Raw genomic sequence first — 18,255 nt, 5'->3', positions numbered from 1 at the left:
TGTAATCTATTTAATTCTTAGCTGAACGTTTGATTCTGATTGTCACTGAAGAGAACCGTCATATTCTGAGTTTGATTAGGGGAATAGCATTTTTATTTTAAATCTACAATTCACTATACTGTCAGTCATAAAGCGGTGGTCATTTGCGTCTGAGACGTCTACATGACATCATCGATGTCGATGTTTTCTGTTTGCCTCAGCATGGCTGCATGACGCGCGTCATGCATTGTGAACTCTGGCAGCTTACGAAGGAAATCGTCACTGAATCCGTCTTTGAGACAACAAGCTGCTACAGCTCATTCTTTTCTCTGATCCCCTCCATACCTACCTATCTGAATATGTTTGTTTTCTGGTAAAGAACAGACAATCTGGCTTCTTTCTGCAGTGACAACAGTTTGTGTTTGATTTGTAAAGCCTGCAGCTCACATAGAGTCAGCAGTGCTGTTATCGTCAAGCTGTTGAGAAGGATTTTGTGTCAGGGATCCACCAGCAACAGGTATGCATGTTAACCTTGGCCAGCCATTGTCTCTGTGTTCACAGCTGCCCAGAGAGGCTGCAGGAAAAGTGCCAGTGTAATCGTCTGAGACTTCTCATCATTTGCCCAGTTTGGCAGCAGCTTCTTCCAGAGGGCAGCTGGGAAGTCATTAGCAAACAAGCACTTTCCTCAAAACACAGAAGGAGCTTTCTAACACAGTGTGAGAAAATGCAACAGCTCAAGGTCACAGAGCGGTTCCAGGGGTATCTTTGACTAAGACACTGATCAGTTTGTTCTGCATTCAAAATGTTATCATGAAAAATGAAAAGGGGAATTCTGGAAAACTGTTTCTGCATCTCACTTATAATTTCTGTTTGTAAAGATTGGAGAAAATCTCTCTAGCACTTCTTACAAAATTACATTGTCCAAGACATATCAGAGAAACTGCAACATGTTTCAGTGAGAAACCTAAATACACACTTATTAGCATAGCCTTCAGTTTAATAAGAAATGGAGACTACAAGCCTGAAAGTAGATAAAAAAAAGAAAGAAAAAAAAGAAAAATTGCATTTCTTTCTGCAAGAGGAGCAAATCATTTAGTTTCCTGGTGACAATAGCTGGAGAAGTGTGATCATTACTTCATTGTTTGGTCTTACTGTTGAAATATGTCACAAACAAAGAACTGATCTGTGATCCAACAATGGCTGCACGCAAGAACTACAGCAAACCTGACTTTCTTCATTTTGCACAATGGTGTAGCAAGATGCCTGGGTTTAATGAAATAATGCTGTCACAATGCTGCTGAAACTGAAGCTGCTATTTCTGCCGCTTAGATACTACAGAATCAACACAAGTGCTTCAAAAAATCATTACTCTTAGTCATCATATGCAGTGTAGACGCTGTGCACTAAAGATTCTCCTAACTTCAGATGCAGGTTGACATCTTGCAAACCTACTTCTTACTATCTGCACAGGTAGGATATTTGTCTCATGTAGACAACTTGCAGCTCCAACCAGAGATTCCTGTTGCTGCCTTTTCATCTGGTGTTTTTTAATAATCATGTTGAACAATCCAGTTGCAGTAACGTTATTGCTCTGTGTTTTCTCACATGATAAGCATCTACCTTCACTGTGTCATGATAATTTAGCTTGTTGGTTATTGTATCTTCTTCTGACTGGTACATTTGTATTGAGATTATCTTTGATAATCTGTGACCCCTTTTGAAACAATGTATTTAGCTATAGGAGACAAATATCAAGAAAATCATATTAAGACAATTGAACCATTAAGAATCATGGTAACAGATGGCAGGTGTTTGCCCAGATTTACTGTAGGTTTGATTCAAGCAGCAACTGTCATTTCTGTTTTTCTAGCCCACAGCAAACAGAGACGAAGTACACACCATACGGATGGTTCAGCATTTAGCAAAAACTCTGCTGCAATATTGATGTTGGATCTGTTTTAATGTAAATAATAATAATGCTGCATCCTGTTTCTGCAGCAACAGAATGGTGCTTCTTCATTGACAAACTCTGACTGATAACAGAACATTTTATCTTGGTAGCTGCCTGAAACATCTTTGCAACCAAAGATGTCACACAATTCATGGGAATGGGTTATTTAAAAATCAATATAGCTGTGTTATTTAGATCATAACTTTAAAAATAAAAATAAAAAACAACATGATTTTTAGATCAAACTTATTTATTAGATTTTAAAAAGAGAACTTTAATGAGATTTTTACAATCCAAACTGAAGAGAATAGAGAGGAGCAGGAGAGACGAGGAGAGAAAGACAAATGAACCACCAGCAGAGGTGGAGACGGGAACAGGAGGAGGTTATTACATAGTTATGGAGCAGAGTTATTGCGTTTCAGCGCAGTAAAAAAATAAACCTTGTAATACAGGCAAATACTTATTAGGAGCACACAGTTTACAATGTAATCAGTATCTATTTTGTTTTACGGCTGCTATTAAAAATAAATGGATAAAATGAATGGTTTCCTAGGCTGTGAAGCCAAGGTTTGTAAATTTCTCTCTCCTAATAATATCCACTCCTGAATAACTACAGACGAAATGCAGCTGAGGCAAATAATGCAGATCACTGGACTGATCAGGCCTGGCTCACATTTTCAAACAAGTTAAAATGCTGGTGATGTTTGCTTTAAAGCTTCATTACATTATGACTCACAAAGACAGTTTACTTGATGATGCATGAAGCTGCATTTACAGCTTTGATCAAATGTTATTTGCTACATGTGTGTTATTCCAGGTGTGACAAAACAAAGCTGATTCACTGCTGCATGGGAGAGAAGTTGCTGCAAATCTAGGTTGTTTTTTTTAATCTTTGAAACAGGACTTGGAATGAATCTAATATGTGTTTGGGCCACGTTTCTGTCAGTTGAGTTCTTGTTTTCGAACAAGTGAAAGAAAAAATAACATTGTAGGTGCAATCAGACCAATAATTAACTCCTCACTGAAAAAGAAAAACGCTATGGAAAAAAGGATAAAAAATAACCCAACTTTGTGTTTTGACTTTAATACGACCTTGCTTTGCCATACTAGTATATCTTTAGAAGCTGGAGAATAAACAAGGGAACGCACAGCTGTAGTTGTGTAAAATGTCCACTAGAGGGAAGCAAAACATAACTTTGATTAAGAGCTAGAAATGGTATATACTGAGATTAGTTTCTGACTGCTATCTATCCATCCATCCATCCATCCATTTTCTTTACACCCTTCTTCCCTAATGGGGTCAGGAGGGTTGCTGGTTCCTCTCCAGCTACGTTCCGGGCGAGAGGCGGGGTCACCCTGGACAGGTCGCCAGTCTGTTGCAGGGCAACACAAAGACATACAAGACAAGCAACCATGCGCACACACACTCACACCTAGGGAGAATTTAGAGAGCCCAATTAGCCTGACAGTCATGTTTTTGGACTGTGGGAGGAAGCCGGAGAACCTGGAGAGAACCCACCATGCACAGGGAGAACATGCAAACTCCATGCAGAAAGACCCCGGGCCGGGAATCGATCCCAGGACCTTCTTGCTGCAAGGCAACAGCTCTACCAACTGCGCCACTGTGCAGCCCTTCTGACTGCTAACTGAAGCTAAATGTTACATTAGCCGAGTGCATCACATCATGCAAGCAGCATGTTTACTGAACAAGACTTCTTGCTGCAGAATTAAACAAACGCAGTTTATCAGCTGTAGATCAGTGATTCGTGAGTTTGATCTTAATATCCATTTGCTTGAAAGAATTGGCTAAACTCTTAATGGAAAAAGAAATATGAGGATTTTCCTGGCCATGATTCAAATTTGTAATATTTTGAGCCAAGTTATCATTTTTGCCTCGTGACACGATGCTCAATGCTCCACCTGGTTCTGGAAAAGAATGTTTTATCACCAAACTGCTTTTGGGTTGATGGATAAAGTCACTCTGATGGTTTGATGCTGGTTGCTTTGGAGAGGCTCAGGATGCTTTAATCTTGGCACCAAACAAGATTAAACTTTTCTTCTCAGTTTTACAGTTTTCTCATTCTAAAGGAGCTTCACTGAAAAACACATTTCTCCCAGTCCCACAGTCCAACTCGTGCACTTCATGGAGAATGTCAGTCTGTCCTGATGTATTTCTTAGACTGAAGTGGATCTTTTCTGGTCTTCTTACCGTCTGTGCAGAAAAACCCACAAATGACCAGAAATGTTCTCAGTGGTTTGTTGAGAAGTTTTAAATGGTTAAACTGGAACGTGACTTTCATCTGGTACAAGTAATAATAATAATAATAATAATAATAATAATAATAATAATAATAATAATAATAATAATAATAATAATAATAATAATAATAATAATCCATATATATTCTCAGAATCTTGTATAGAAGAATCTAAACAATCAACTATGTTCTGCCAGCATCTTGGTACCAGATGGTACCTCACACCTTCAGGGGTTTGTGGAAATGATTGATTGGTCAGAGATTACTGGGCAGGTGGTCATAATGTTATACACTGATGGATGTTCATGGGCTTCCACAAAAGCATCTGAACATGGAATTGTTTTCCTTTCTCAATATTTCATAGATGCAGCAAATCAAATGCAGAAAACAAACTGGTGGTAATTTTGATTTCACCCGCTAGGTGGTGGAAGAGCACCGCTTATCCTCACATTCACGAGCTGTTGGATTTAATCATCGATTTTAAATTAAATTTGTTCAATACACCGGCTCATGATCTTATTTGGTTGGCTGTCTAATAGATCTTTTAAATCAAACTCAATCTTTAGTGAAGTTTGAGCATCTGGACAAAGTGATTCAAATATTTGCAGTAAAGGTTGTTTTTACAATGTCTTTTTGACACGTGGGTCAAAATCCTTGGACATAAATGAAGTGAGGCTCATATTTTTCTTGGAAAATCGTTTTATTACTTCGGCTGACTGGAGCTCAGCTGCAGGAGCTGGAGAGGAAAGAGACTTTATCCCGGTTTAAGAGAAAAGATGTGGGAAGCTCCAGAGGGAACGGGCTTCAGGAGCGTGGACGGTTTGCAGCGGTAACTCTGTAACACCGGAGTGAAATTTGCAGTCACCAGGGCGGCGGTGGTGACAGAGTAAAGGGAGAAGGGAGAGAGGCAGAGAGGGAGAGGGGAGCAGATACTTGGGAACGCATCGCAGCAGGACAGACAGTCGACTCTGAAGGCGCTCAGCCGGCGACGGAGACGGAGCAGGAAGGTAGGACAGCCTGAAAATGACCCGACCATCCCGCGGAGTTGGTGAATGTAGGAAAAGTTAGAGGCGTGACTGGAAAGGTGCAGCATTTATGGTCCGGTTAAGCTTGGCGTAGTTGATGACTTTTTGTATTGCTCAGCTGTAGTTCAATTTCTATTTTGGCATTGTGGTGTGTGTTCAGTGCTTGAGCTTTATCAATAGTTATTTTATCTAGAAAAGCCTTTTTTTATGGAGCGGTAATCCAAAGAAATTAATTGTTTGGACTGAAGAAAAATAGAATAAAATCGCTCTGGGGTCCACTTCATCCGTCTAGTCTGTTTAATGATCGATTTAAAACACAAATTCCTTCAAATCTATTTTAATATTAAGTGTGAAATATGAGTTGCTTTGCGTATTTGCTCAGAGGTGTCAGGTGTGCAGCGTTATCTCAGGTAGCTGAGTGGGGAGTCCAGGTGTCTCTGTACGGAGAGCCAAAGAAGCCACAATACTTAATACAATATTTTATTTATGTGATTACTAAAATACAAATGTATTAAATAAATAAATGCATGTGTATATGTAATTATTAAATATGTCAATATGAATAGAAAATTTATTTAAAAAGGGAAAAGTACGAAGCAAAATCGAATTCTATTCATTGATGTCTAAATATGTATTTTTAAAGTTAGTGTATATTTTATGCCTCCGTTGTGTGTTTGAAAAATACAATCCAATATAATTATTTACCTACATTTACATACATTTATTTTATCATTCCACCATGAACGGATCTAAACTCCAGGGTTTGCTATTAGGCCCTGACTTCTGATTTGTCATCCTGAATACTGCAGACCAATCACCTTGTCCACTGCAAAATTAGCCCCACCCACTAAATTCATGATTTGTTGTGTATAATTATCAGTATATGGAAATTTTACATCTTATTTGTGTCTTTAAGGACACCCAAGACTAGGTCAGGTAGCAAACACAAAAAAAAAATAAAATAAAATTGAAATATTGAAACAATATACAAAAAATTACAAGATCAAGAAGTCATTGATGCATGAATTTATTGTATTTATTTTTTGTTAATTTAATTGATGTTGATGATCACATGCAGTAGTTATAAAAGGAATTCCAAATGTCTTAGGATTGTGGCACTCCTGGGGCTCCATACTTCTGGGTAGCACCTTGACAACCACTTATTTATTCATGTGTCACCTGAACTCATCTCACATCAGGAGAATACTGAACACCTGAACACTTTTATTGTTTGCATGGTTTACAACAGGCTACGTGTTTCAGTTGTTACCAAACTGTAGAGTGACACAACATGGACTTATTATTATTTAACTTTATTCACTGAATAACAACTTACATTTGAATAATAGATCATATTTAACATTTTGATGTTTTGCAACATATTTATGCTTAATATTTATGGTTTGAGATCTTTTATGTGGACATAAATTCTACTTATTTCTGAAATTAAATTTTTTTCAACGTAATGTCTGCCATCTGCATTGATTAAGAGTTTCCACTTCAGCAGTTTAAAGGACATAAACCGTACAATATTATTTGCAGTCAGATGTCGCCTATAAACAGCAGCACAGAATGTGCCACATCCATAAATCAGCATCAACATCGCAGACGAAGAAATTGTTATAAAACAGCATTAAAAGTAGATTTGTTCCTTCTTATTTATAAATAAATGCAGCAAACATGTAATGTATTGTTATTTTTGTTAATATTTACATAAAGATCAAATTAAAATGCTTAACTTCAGCCAGCATTATGTGTTATAAAAGTTATACATTTGCTAAAGAGTTTCTTATATATTTAAAAATTAACAAAATTTATATGACCTTACTCTATTTTAAGATAATGAATAGATCTATAAATGGTAGAAAAAAAATCTTACTAATATTTTCTAAACAAACAGATTATAAAACCTTTGACTGTATCTTAACAAGCACACGTGCATAATTTATAATTTAATATTACTCTTTGTTGTCATGGGATCTTCTGGCCATAAAATGAAAACGTTGATGAGTCTGATTTTGTAATAGTTGTTGCTCTTCATTTATTGCCAGCTTCAATTGTAGCATTTCAATTAGTTAAATAATTAATTTATTCATGAATCCAAAGTCATAAATAAGATTCAAACTTTAGCACACATTTTGTTTACTAATGCTAATTAATTAAAATATAACTTAAGGCAAAATTATGTTAATGCTAACCCTCATACATTTAACATTGTGAAAGTAAGAAACTGAGACAATAGTACCTGTAGTTCATAATAAAATTACCCCAGTAAAAGTAATAAGTACTATATAGTAAAATACTCCTAAAAGTACATATTTTCCAAAAAGTTACTCAAGTAAACTTTACTAGTTACTTCCCAACTCTTTGGCGTATGTGGTAAAAAACACGCTGAACACACCATCCCTACAGTAAAACACGGTGGTGGCAGCATCATGTTGTGGAGATTGTTTGTTTTAGCAGAACTTTGGACCTTTTTTAGAGTGGATGAGAACTCAGATGGAGCTAAATACAGCAGAGGCTGAGAAACACTTGGACTGGAGGGAAGTTGATCATTCAGGACCCTGAACGCATCACCGTTAGCGCTGTGATGAGTTTGTAGACCTGCCGTCACTTCTCCTGTTTTAGCAGATTTAATTTCAAATTTGTATTTATGCTCAATGTTGTCCGTCTTTGTCTTCATGTGAATGTTTCACACCTGTTACCACTTTAAGATGGAAAACTTGAGAGTTTTCCAGTTTTCACACACATACAAAAAATGTAACTTTAAAATAATCATCAAATTGTAATATATTCATGATAAAATGCTTTAGGTCTTGATTATTTGTTTTGTACGTCATGTTTCTGGCAGTTTGTCCTCTCAGAGCCTCTGTCTCTCTAAGTTCATTCAGAAACACGAAGGCTGGAGAAAACCCTCCTGAAACGGAGAGCCCATTTTTAGCAGACACCTTGACTGACAGGCTCAAATGGAACTCAATAAGAGGGATCGAGAAATGAATTGCAGATACAGTAACTCCCCAGGACTGTCATGTGAAGTTTCACACTCGAAGCAGAGCATCAGGACGGCTGTTATGTAAAGATGAAAAACTGTAAACTTATGGAGAAAAAGGAGCATGAAGTAAATAAAGAACTGAAAGCTGATAAATATTTCAAGGAAGAATCTGTTTCTCACCAAACTGTTGGAATAATTATAATTCAGGAAGTACGTGAGTGATTGAAAACTGATCTGTAAATCCTCTGCAACAATGTTTAGGTTTATTTGAATAATAAACCTCGTTATTGTTCATCCAGATTTTTAGATTTTGTTGATTTACTTACACTTTTTGCTTAACTTTATTTGCTATGTAAGGAAATGATGACTAGTTATAGGAACAAGTTGTACTTGAGTTTGTATAAAGTAGTTAAATAGTTTATTAATTCATGTTAAGTTGCATTTATCAGAGAATCACGCTTTGTGCACATTGATCAGGGTTATCAGTACGGTAATACAGTTTAGTATCCTGACTGTATGACAAACACACAGAATGTTTTCTGTATTGGAATACATATTACCAGGTTGAACACCTTTTATACTTTCAAATAGATTCACTAAGGTGTGGGAAACATTCCTCTGAGATTTTGGCCCATATTGACAGGATTGTTGCTGATTTATCAGCTTCAGATGCATGATAATAAAAGTCCCTGCTGTAGTCTGTTGGGCTGAGATCTGGTGACTCTTCAGCACCCTGAATTACAGTAAACTCATTTACAACAAACCAGTAAGAGAATATTTATATCAGCGGCCAGGAGGCTCAAAGCTCGCCCATTGAGACGTCCACCACACCATTACACTGCCATGACCAGCAGCCTGAACCGCTGATATGAGGCTGGACGGATCCTCACTCTTATGTTGACACTGAATCCTGCAACATAGAAATTTGTCGGACGAGGGAACGTTTTGCAGCAGTTTAGTAGAGAGTATAGAAATTGTAACCTGATTGCTGTTCTGTGATGACAGGAGCAGCACTCAGTGTGGTCATTAGCGGATATCGCCCATCTGTTTCAAGGTCTGACGTGTTGTTCTATTCCATATACCTTACAGGTAACTAGTGGTTACTGCAAGCTGCTGTCGCCTTTCTGCCGTCTTTACTCCAGTTTGCCCATTGTCCTCTGACCTCTGACATCTACAAGGCATCTTGAGTCACTAGACAGTCAACCAATACATGTTTAGCATTATTTTGACTGTTCTGTGTAAACTTGAGATGATGTGAAAATCTCAGTGGTTCAGCAGATTTTGATCTGCAATGTTGACAATCCTCCTTCCTCCTCATTGTGATGCTCAGTTTGAGCTTCAGAAACTCGCCACACTGGATGCCTAAATGCATTCAGTTGCTGTTTGTGTTTAACACCTGGAGCTCGTTGAAGCTTGAAATATCCCTGCCGTATTTTCACTTCCTTCTGCTTCTGTCTGTTGAAGTGGCTGAAATGACAAGTTTGACGGACAATCAGAAAATATGGAGCTTTTAATGGCAATAATTCAGCACAGTTTTATTGGTAATTTTAAAACTCCTTAATTTGTTTCAGTCTGTTGGAAGAAAGCTTAATCTGCATGTTCTTTTTGTCTTTTGGTATCTAGATAACATTCTCTGTATCCCATGATTACAATCACTGTCTGCTTTCCACTTTTCCAATTTTCCCAGCCAGGTCTCCGGTGGTCCAGCTGCGTGTGGTCATTAAATCAGCCAAGGCACTCAAGCAGAACCGCAGAAAAAAACTCCTGTAGAAGAGGGAAGATGGTTTTACTCTGCCAGTTGTTTTACAGCAGGACTTTCAGATCCTTACACATTTAAAGCTATGTTTTTCTCTGAATTAATAATGGGATACAGATGGTGAAATATGAAGTCATTGACAGTTCGTATCTAACATTACTTGAAATACAGCAGGTGTGTGTTATCTAGTAGGCATTTGTTCTTGCCTGGGATGATTTCAGAAATTGTAAAGTTTTTAAGGAATGCTTTGGAGGTTCTCGTTTTTAAATAGTTTTTCCTTCAGAGTTTCATCTAGAACAAAAACAGAAATAGTTTAGTTCCAGTTCTGACAGGTCATAGTTGTTGGTCTTTATGGCTGAACGGGGGATGAGCGTGCAGGGAAAGACGGCGCAGGAGACACAAAAAGAGTCGAGCAGGACTGGAGGCAGGACTGAACGAGGAGGGAGGTCAAGTGTTGAGCTTCAAAGGTCATCCTTCCTGAAGAGCAGCTGCTAAATGGTGCGTTTTGGTCTTTCAAGCAGAAGAGACGGTCAACTGTTGGTAGAGTGAACAACCTTATTCCAAAAACGAAGGAAACTAAAGGTGATGCATGTGTCACTGTTGGCTTTTAGCATCAATCTGATACGGTCATGCATATTTACGCTGTCTGTATCCACACAGGTCTCTTCTGGTCGAGCTGCTCCAGGCTCACTGTATCAGAGAATGGAAAGCTGACAAAAAGTTACTCTGCAGAGCATTTAAACGAGCGAAAAACATTTTAGAATTTTGCAGCTTTTCATGTAACACAACCAATCTCATGATTCTAGATGTAAAAAAGGTTCTATTTTTTAATAAACGTTTTGGCAGATGTGAGGTCTACGTGGGCAGAAATGATTTGCATAAAGCTAATCTCTGTGATTGATTCCAGTCTGATTGTTAGCATCATAATATGCTGCCAATGAGCAGGAGAAGACACAAATAAACAGGTAACTCTACTGTAGGGTAGTATCTGCCAGCTCTCTGATGTTTTGTTCATTTTCATAAGAACCAAATACAGAATTTTTAGTATAATACCACCAGGGAATAATAAAAAGAAACATACATGTTTAATTCAAAAATGTACAGCCATTGCTTGTTTGCACAAAGCAGAAACCAACTCTTTTGAGCATTATCATGTTGTAACTTTATTCCCTCATCAAAAACATGCCTTGGTTCTTTCATGAATGTTTGAGAAATCATTTCATCTCCATGGCAACCATTCATCTGTGCAAAACACCTAGTTGGACCTAGCCCCGCCTTAGAGGCACAGCTCCTCATCAGAGCTGCAGTTTCCACCTCACAGGCCACCTTTCCCCTGCCACTTCTCCACTCAGCTCCTTCAGACTAGCCAGCACCAGTTAGCAAACGCCTGGTGAAACTGCACATCTGCTGAGCTACGGCTTAGTGAAACGGTGGTAAAAATGTTGATAAAGGGTTAATAGAAGAGTGATGTTATAACAACTTCCTGAAGGCAGAGTTTTAAAAGAGACATCCATCCATCCATCCATCCATCCATCCATCCATCCATCCATCCATCCATCCATCCATCCATCCATCCATCCATCCATCCATCGTCTACACTTACTTACTCTTGCAGTTATGGACAAGGGAGGACCCCCAGAATTCACCATTTACATGCCACTAGTCCATCCCAGGGTGACACAGACTATTTGGTCTCTAAATTGTCCTACATGGCCGTGTTTTTGTACTATTAACTGCTCCAATGTGCAACAGCCTGATAAGACATTAAACATCACACAAAAGTGCTGTAATGTCTAGTAAAAAACATCATTTCTGACTTTTATGTTGTGTTTGTTTTCTCCTGTAAGAATGTATTTCCAAAGTGAAGAATTAGCATTCAGCTTTGTGCTCAGGGCGTGCCTGGTGCCTGGTGGCTAAGAGCCACCTTGTTCTTCAGGTTTGCTGAGTAAGACTTTTGTAGAATTGTGTCATGTTGTAGATGAAGAGATCGGAGGGTTGGGATGTTCTCAGCTCATCAGAGCATTGCTGTCATCCCATCTTTCTTGACAAAGCCAAAGTGTCTGCCGCTCTGTGTTTGATCAGTGTGTTAATGAGTGATGTCTTTTTGATGAGCGCTGAGAGTGGACAGACTTCCCATTGATTTGCTGTGATAATCCAGATCGGCTTCAGGCTGAGGCTCAGCATGCTTCCTGTGAGAGGGGTGCCTACGAGGTTGAGCCGAGTCAGACACAATTGCCTTGTAATCAATAATATTGAGTGCTGGAAGCCAGCAGGATTCAGGCATGTGGCCTTTTTTGGAGGAACATGTCGGGTGCAGACGTTGCCCTTCTTGATCATATAATGGCTCTAAGACATTGGGTCACATCTTAATACACATACATCTAAAAAAATTTAACACTGTTTTTAACATGCTATGGATAAATTGTAACGTAGTAGGTAGAGTGATAACACTGATTCTTCGTAATGAATCAAAAGAATTGATTGCCATCAAGTGAGACCGGCTGGATGGCAACTTATCTTCTCAAAAAAGTATTAAAAAGAGGAACCAAATCAGCCCACTTATGCTGAGGCATCATATTTATTTGAATGACAACACTGAGGACAGTTTGAATACTGAGTTTGTTTCTGCTTCTATTGTGATTCTGTTTGGTAGATTTGCTAGCAGTGTTTAGTTCAGTTATTTATTCATTTTTGTTTTAAAAAATTTTTTATCTGACTAAAATATTACACAAAAATAGGAATACCTGCTTTTGCAACAGAACAAATAAGTACTAATAAGGCTTCTCATAACCAAATGCAACAGCATTTATTAACAGTCATGTTTGCCAAGTTAAGCTAAAAGATAACAAATTAAGAGCCATTTGGGAACCAAAACAACTTGATCTTCATTGGGAGTCGAGCAAAAAGAGCCAAAGTTTCCATCTCTAGTTAACACAAATCTTGAAAATGACTCCTGTGATGCAGATTTATCTCTAAAAAGTCTCTGGTTTAAAATCATGATGGTATATTTGAAGATGAAAATTGGACTTCTTTCCACTGTAAGCATCGGTTAGTAAAACTTGGTGGTATTGTCATGGTTTTTGCCTGCTATACTGCATATCTGTTTGCAATGCATCATCATTTTAGGAAGAAAGGATTCTGAAATGCACCACTTATCTCTAAGGCCAAAGTTCAATGGATTTCTTAATGATTTTAATAAAAACAACAGTAAAGTAGATCATGTCCAGGTGAAAAAAACAAAAAAACCTTAAATAAAAACACTGAGGTTAGGCCGATGTGATGGAGGATGCTGGAGAGAAGATGAGTTCCTTGCCTGAGTTGGAGCAAAGGGTAGTAAAGGTTTGATAGATGGTGACATTGCAGGCAGTGAAGTGAAGCAGAGCTGCAGATGCTGACCATCAGTTAAGCTTTATGCTCTCCGCTGCGACTCCATGATCCAATTAAAGGGCTTCTTTCATTCTGATCACCTCCTCTGGATTTTAGACTTTAAATCATTAAGTTGGACTGAATACTGAGACCTAAAAGCCTTTCTGACAGCAGTTGACAGCACTTTTTTTATTTCTTTGGCCATTAGAAAACCTTCGAAAGCTTTGCATGGGGGAGTTCAGATTTTCCATGAAATAATCAGACCTTTGCATGAACGATGGCACCCACAATCTGTTATTGATGAATTGGTTTTAATTTTTGAGTGTGGAGCTAACACCAGGCCTCATGCTGGCGCTTTGATTGCCCCTCCCACCCCCCACACACTCTCTCCACACCACATTGTGAGTGGAGTGATTGGGGCGACGCTTACTGTATTCACCATTAAACACATTACTTTGTCAGACAATAGCCTGGGTCTGCTATATAAGGCCATAAAATGAAACTAATTAACATGCCATTTTCTCTGCAGACCAAGTGGATTTTGTCACTGACTGGATGTTATTAAGCAGAAGCAGGAGGAAGATGGCTCAGTGCTGACCCTGGTCTCAATTACAAGAGCGATGTTTGGAACAAAGTAACGCCTCAGCTTAGCCACAGTACAACCTGGTAGTGGCAGCATCAGGATCTGGTGTTAATTTTCTGGTTGTTTTCGATAAAGTGATGGAATCACAAACAGTTTGTCATTCAGATCCACTCAACAGCTTCAGGTTTCAGGTAGAAAGTGAAAACATGTTCAGGAAATGCTGAATATCATGTTTAATTGACCAGATTCATCTTGTCATATTGGTTTTAACGGAGGCTTGTGCATTTCTGTCATCCACAAATCCTGCTGTTACAATAAGGAAACAAATCACCAAAAGTTCAGCTGCCTGGTCGGTTTCAAACTCTGTGCCGATATTCACTGACAGCAACAAGGAACCACACACTCCTTCACTAAACCCTACAATATAGATTATTACCATAACTTTTTAGTTATAATAAAACTGGATTCTGTTTCCCACATTTTGTCACCATCAAGACCAGTTTGCATATGTACTGTCTGCTACATTGGAGAAATGATAAACCTTAGTACATATTCAGACAAGGCAGGTAAATCGGCATGATCACCTTGTCTTCAAGGATCAGTTATAGAAGAAAAGACTTACAATCACACCAGTCATATCCAGGTAATAAGAAGAATCTTTGCCATGGCAGCAGATGAGCTCTTTAGTCTGTTTGTGCTGCATTTTGTCAGACTGCTGGATCGAAGCCATGAACACAGAGTGCCTTGGATCAGACTTAACTGACTTCTTCAAGGTCTCAGCTGTCTGAAGATGAAAGGTTGCTCAATGTTGTTTCTGCAGTTTTACTGCACAGGCTGACAATGGCCTGCGGTCTCAGTTTGTGTTTCAGGTTAAGTGAGTCACACCAGCAGTGAAAGGAAGAACTCAGCACTTATTCACTAAAACACTCTGCATACACAACCTCAAATCACCAGCAAGATTCTAACCTTTCTGATTCAAAATGAGCTGCCGGGGTTTCCTCTGCAAAGAACCAATGTTATATTTAAATCCTAGTCTGAAATCAGTCTGTTGTGTGTGTGAACTTGTTTTAGAGTTATGGGGCAAAGTGTCTGAATTCAAAAGACCATCCAAGTTTTCCTCACACCCAGCTGGTCTGTTTGTCTCAGCCTGTAATCATCATTCATAATGATGAAGCCATCATCTCCAAGATGTCCCCAAGCATTAGAGAAAGGAATGGTGACAAGTCAAGGAAGTGTGTGTGTGTGTGTGTGTGTGTGTGTGTGTGTGTGTGTGTGTGTGTGTGTGTGTGTGTGTGTGTGTGCGTGTGTGTGTGTGTGCGTGTGCGTGCGTGTGTGTGTGTGTGTGTGTGTGTGTTTTACAGCTACAAAATGGACAGATATGAGGCAAACCCAAAGTAAGATCTCCTCGAAATATAAATCAAAGTTATTGTTCAATAATATTAAATAGATGTTATATTATTTAATTGTTAAAGGCACATTGGGCTGCATGGTGCTGCAGGTTTCCGTCTTCCTGCTGTTGGGCTTAATTGACTGTCTTCGTGACAGGGAGGAACTCTGATTAAAACAGAAAGCTGACATTTGTATCTCTCATGTTGTAGGGTGGATTCACATCAGCCCTCTTTGGTCCATTTTAATCCAAATTTAGTTTATTTGCCTTGAAAGTCCAGTTTTGTTTGGAGAGGGAGATATGGACCAAAAAAAAAAATCTCTGGTCCTACAAATAGGTCTCACTTCAGTTGAAGTGAACTCTGGTTTGGTTCAAATGTGTATGTGAACGTCAAGCGGACTAGTCACCGCTCTATAAACAGGAAGTGGACTACAGCTCAGAGCATTCTGAGTAAATACAACCGAAACAAACATGAGTCCAGAACAAGCAGGAGAAATGACTCATGGTCTTTTACCAAAGAGAAATCCTGCAAAGGCTAAAATCTGACTGAGGACGTTTAACTCAGTGTCTTCAGAGGTTTTTATGTCATTTCCTTCAGTTGTTCTTGCTGCAGCGCCCCCACAGGCAAAGGTGGGAACATAGTTTGGTTCGTTTGGCTCAGGGAAGTAAGAAAGCATCGGCTGAGAATATAACCATTGTTGCAATTTTGGTCCTCAGTCGAACCGAGTCGACTGGACTATCAGGAGTAAAAACAGCTTTAGAAACGATGAATCCATTGTTAGTTATGTAATGTGAATAAATATGTGTACAACTGAAACCTTAGAGTATCTCGTTTGTTATAGGATAAAATTTTTAACCTGAACAGGTAAAAGGAGGAAACGGTCAGGAGTTTTAAAATGTGTCACAGAGAAGTCAACAGAGTTGAATAAGGAAGGGAGCATTGCACATCGCCATGCCGACTGCATGCCCACAGGAAACAGAACGGAATAATTCACAGGAAACAGGAATCCAGATGAAAACAAATGCATCTTTTATAAACACGTGAACAGCTCATAGAAACACCTACATTCACAGAGCGATCTCATATATTTATACAACACACACTGACAGACCATTCTTTACCTCAAATTTTGTTTTCACTCCCCTGTATATATGAGCTACTCTGTATAAATTGAATAACCTACATATTTCTGCATATTTTTCATCTTTAAGAGCACAATGGCACAAAACCGTGTTTCTGCTGGATGTGTTACCTTTAACTCTGCTGTCAGTTTACTCTAAAGTTTTTATATTAACATATATGGTATACGTGACAAATCAGCAGAAATATCTATCATTTTTATCATGAGTTTTATTCAAACAGGGAAGATGTTTTAAAGAAATAATCTTGTGTAATAAAATTAGCTTAACAAATTTTAGTAAGAAAAAAAGATAGTCCAGAAGGAGAAAAAGGTAACGCAGTATCAGAATAATTTATTATAGATTATTACAGAAATGTGTTTTAAAGCAGTGCGTTTCCTGCACATCTTTATTAATTTTGCATTCAGAGTTTATGATTTTCTTTAACAGTCTTTATTTTTGCACAACACGATTTAGAGGAAATAAACTGATCTTTTCTGTTTGTGTTTTTCCTGCAGGTGTCGGTGATGTCGTGGGGTTCGTGTGTGGGTTTAGGGTGCAGGATGACGGCTGCCAAGATCCTCCTTCCCCTCCTTGTTCTTCAGTCATTTTGTGAAGGTGAGTCCTTCTTCCTATAAACAATAACTGTGCAAAGCCGCAAAGACTAGAGCTTCATTTTTGAGATTTAATGTAAGAGAAAAGTATTCAGGCTGCATAACTTAAACGATGATCACAGGTTCTGAGCTCAGTGCATGTGCTTTACTTTAAAGTCTTCATATTCTCAGTTGCAGAAGCAGAAGATAATGCTTTCTTGTAGTTTTCTTCTGTGTAAATCTGTGAATTTAGACTTCAGTTATTTAAAAAACTGTAAGACCTATGTAAAATAAAAAGAAAGGCTTTTAAGAATCTACAGGGCTATGAATAAATGTTTCTCTTATAAACAGTGAAAAACAAATTGCTTGAGGTTTGATCACAAAACTTTAAAGTAGTTCTTCCCAAGCTATTTGTAGCAAGAGCAGCGCCTCCATAAACACTAGTCCTGGCATACATTATAAAATGGAGATAAAATCACCTGGGCTTTTTTCCTGGCTGCTGAGTTTTCACATAAAGACAAAACTAAGAAAAGAAAATATTGTTCCTGTTTATTGGCACAGCAGATTTGAATGGTGAAATTTCTGATGTAAAAAACCTGTGAGGTTTCCCTGAAGTTTTAATTCCAGGCAGAGAAATTACTGCACTCTCATCAACAATGACCTAAAAAAAAACAAAAAACAAAAACATGGCTGCCATATTTCTAAAGGATACATTTGCACTTATTTACTATCTTACTTGCAGCACTGTATCTTTGTTTGTGAACATTTGATGTTTGAAAGAATTCAAGTAAAACTCCTGGTATATTTTTGATGAGGAAGTAAAAATCATAACATAATGTAAAACTCTGAAAACTTGATTTCATATTACACTCCTCCTTCAAGGTGTTACTACGCCTTTTCTCCTCTATCTTGTTGCTCCCTTCGTCCCTGGTTTCTTTCATCAAGCTCATTAGCACACTGACCTTGTGCTAGCTTCCAGCGCTGCCTCTCTGAACCAGCAAATTGGATTGATGATCACGGTTGTGATTATTTTGTTGCTGTAATCCATCTGCATTTCTCTACTCATCCGGTGCTGACTCACCATAATGAAGCCACAGGTACAGACACGAGCCCATTAACCCGTCTTTCTCGCCACCTTGCATCCAATAAAGTACACTCCATGCCACACTGACAAGCCAGAGATAAGCATCTTATTCCGCTAGTAAGGACACATGACAGCAGGAAAACCTCCTGCTTTGAAAGCAAA

The 18,255-nt window shown here is 38.4% G+C and overlaps 1 protein-coding gene across 1 annotated transcript in view; it reads left to right on the top strand.

The window, feature by feature from the left end:
• Positions 1-4,996: 4,996 nt before the first annotated feature.
• LOC122842231 (cadherin-23-like) overlaps positions 4,997-18,255 on the top strand; it is a 95,475-nt gene continuing 82,216 nt past the window's right edge. The window contains exons 1-2 of the mRNA XM_044135918.1: positions 4,997-5,195; positions 16,935-17,034. Of these exons, the coding sequence (XP_043991853.1) occupies positions 16,944-17,034 (91 nt within the window). The 5' untranslated portion in view covers positions 4,997-5,195; positions 16,935-16,943. The remainder of the gene's footprint in view (positions 5,196-16,934; positions 17,035-18,255) is intronic.

This window comes from Gambusia affinis, linkage group LG13 (assembly GCF_019740435.1).
Source record: "Gambusia affinis linkage group LG13, SWU_Gaff_1.0, whole genome shotgun sequence".
Classification (NCBI taxonomy): Eukaryota; Metazoa; Chordata; class Actinopteri; order Cyprinodontiformes; family Poeciliidae; genus Gambusia; species Gambusia affinis.
The sequence above is the reverse complement of the archived record's forward strand: the minus strand, read 5'-3'. Positions and strand labels throughout refer to the sequence as shown.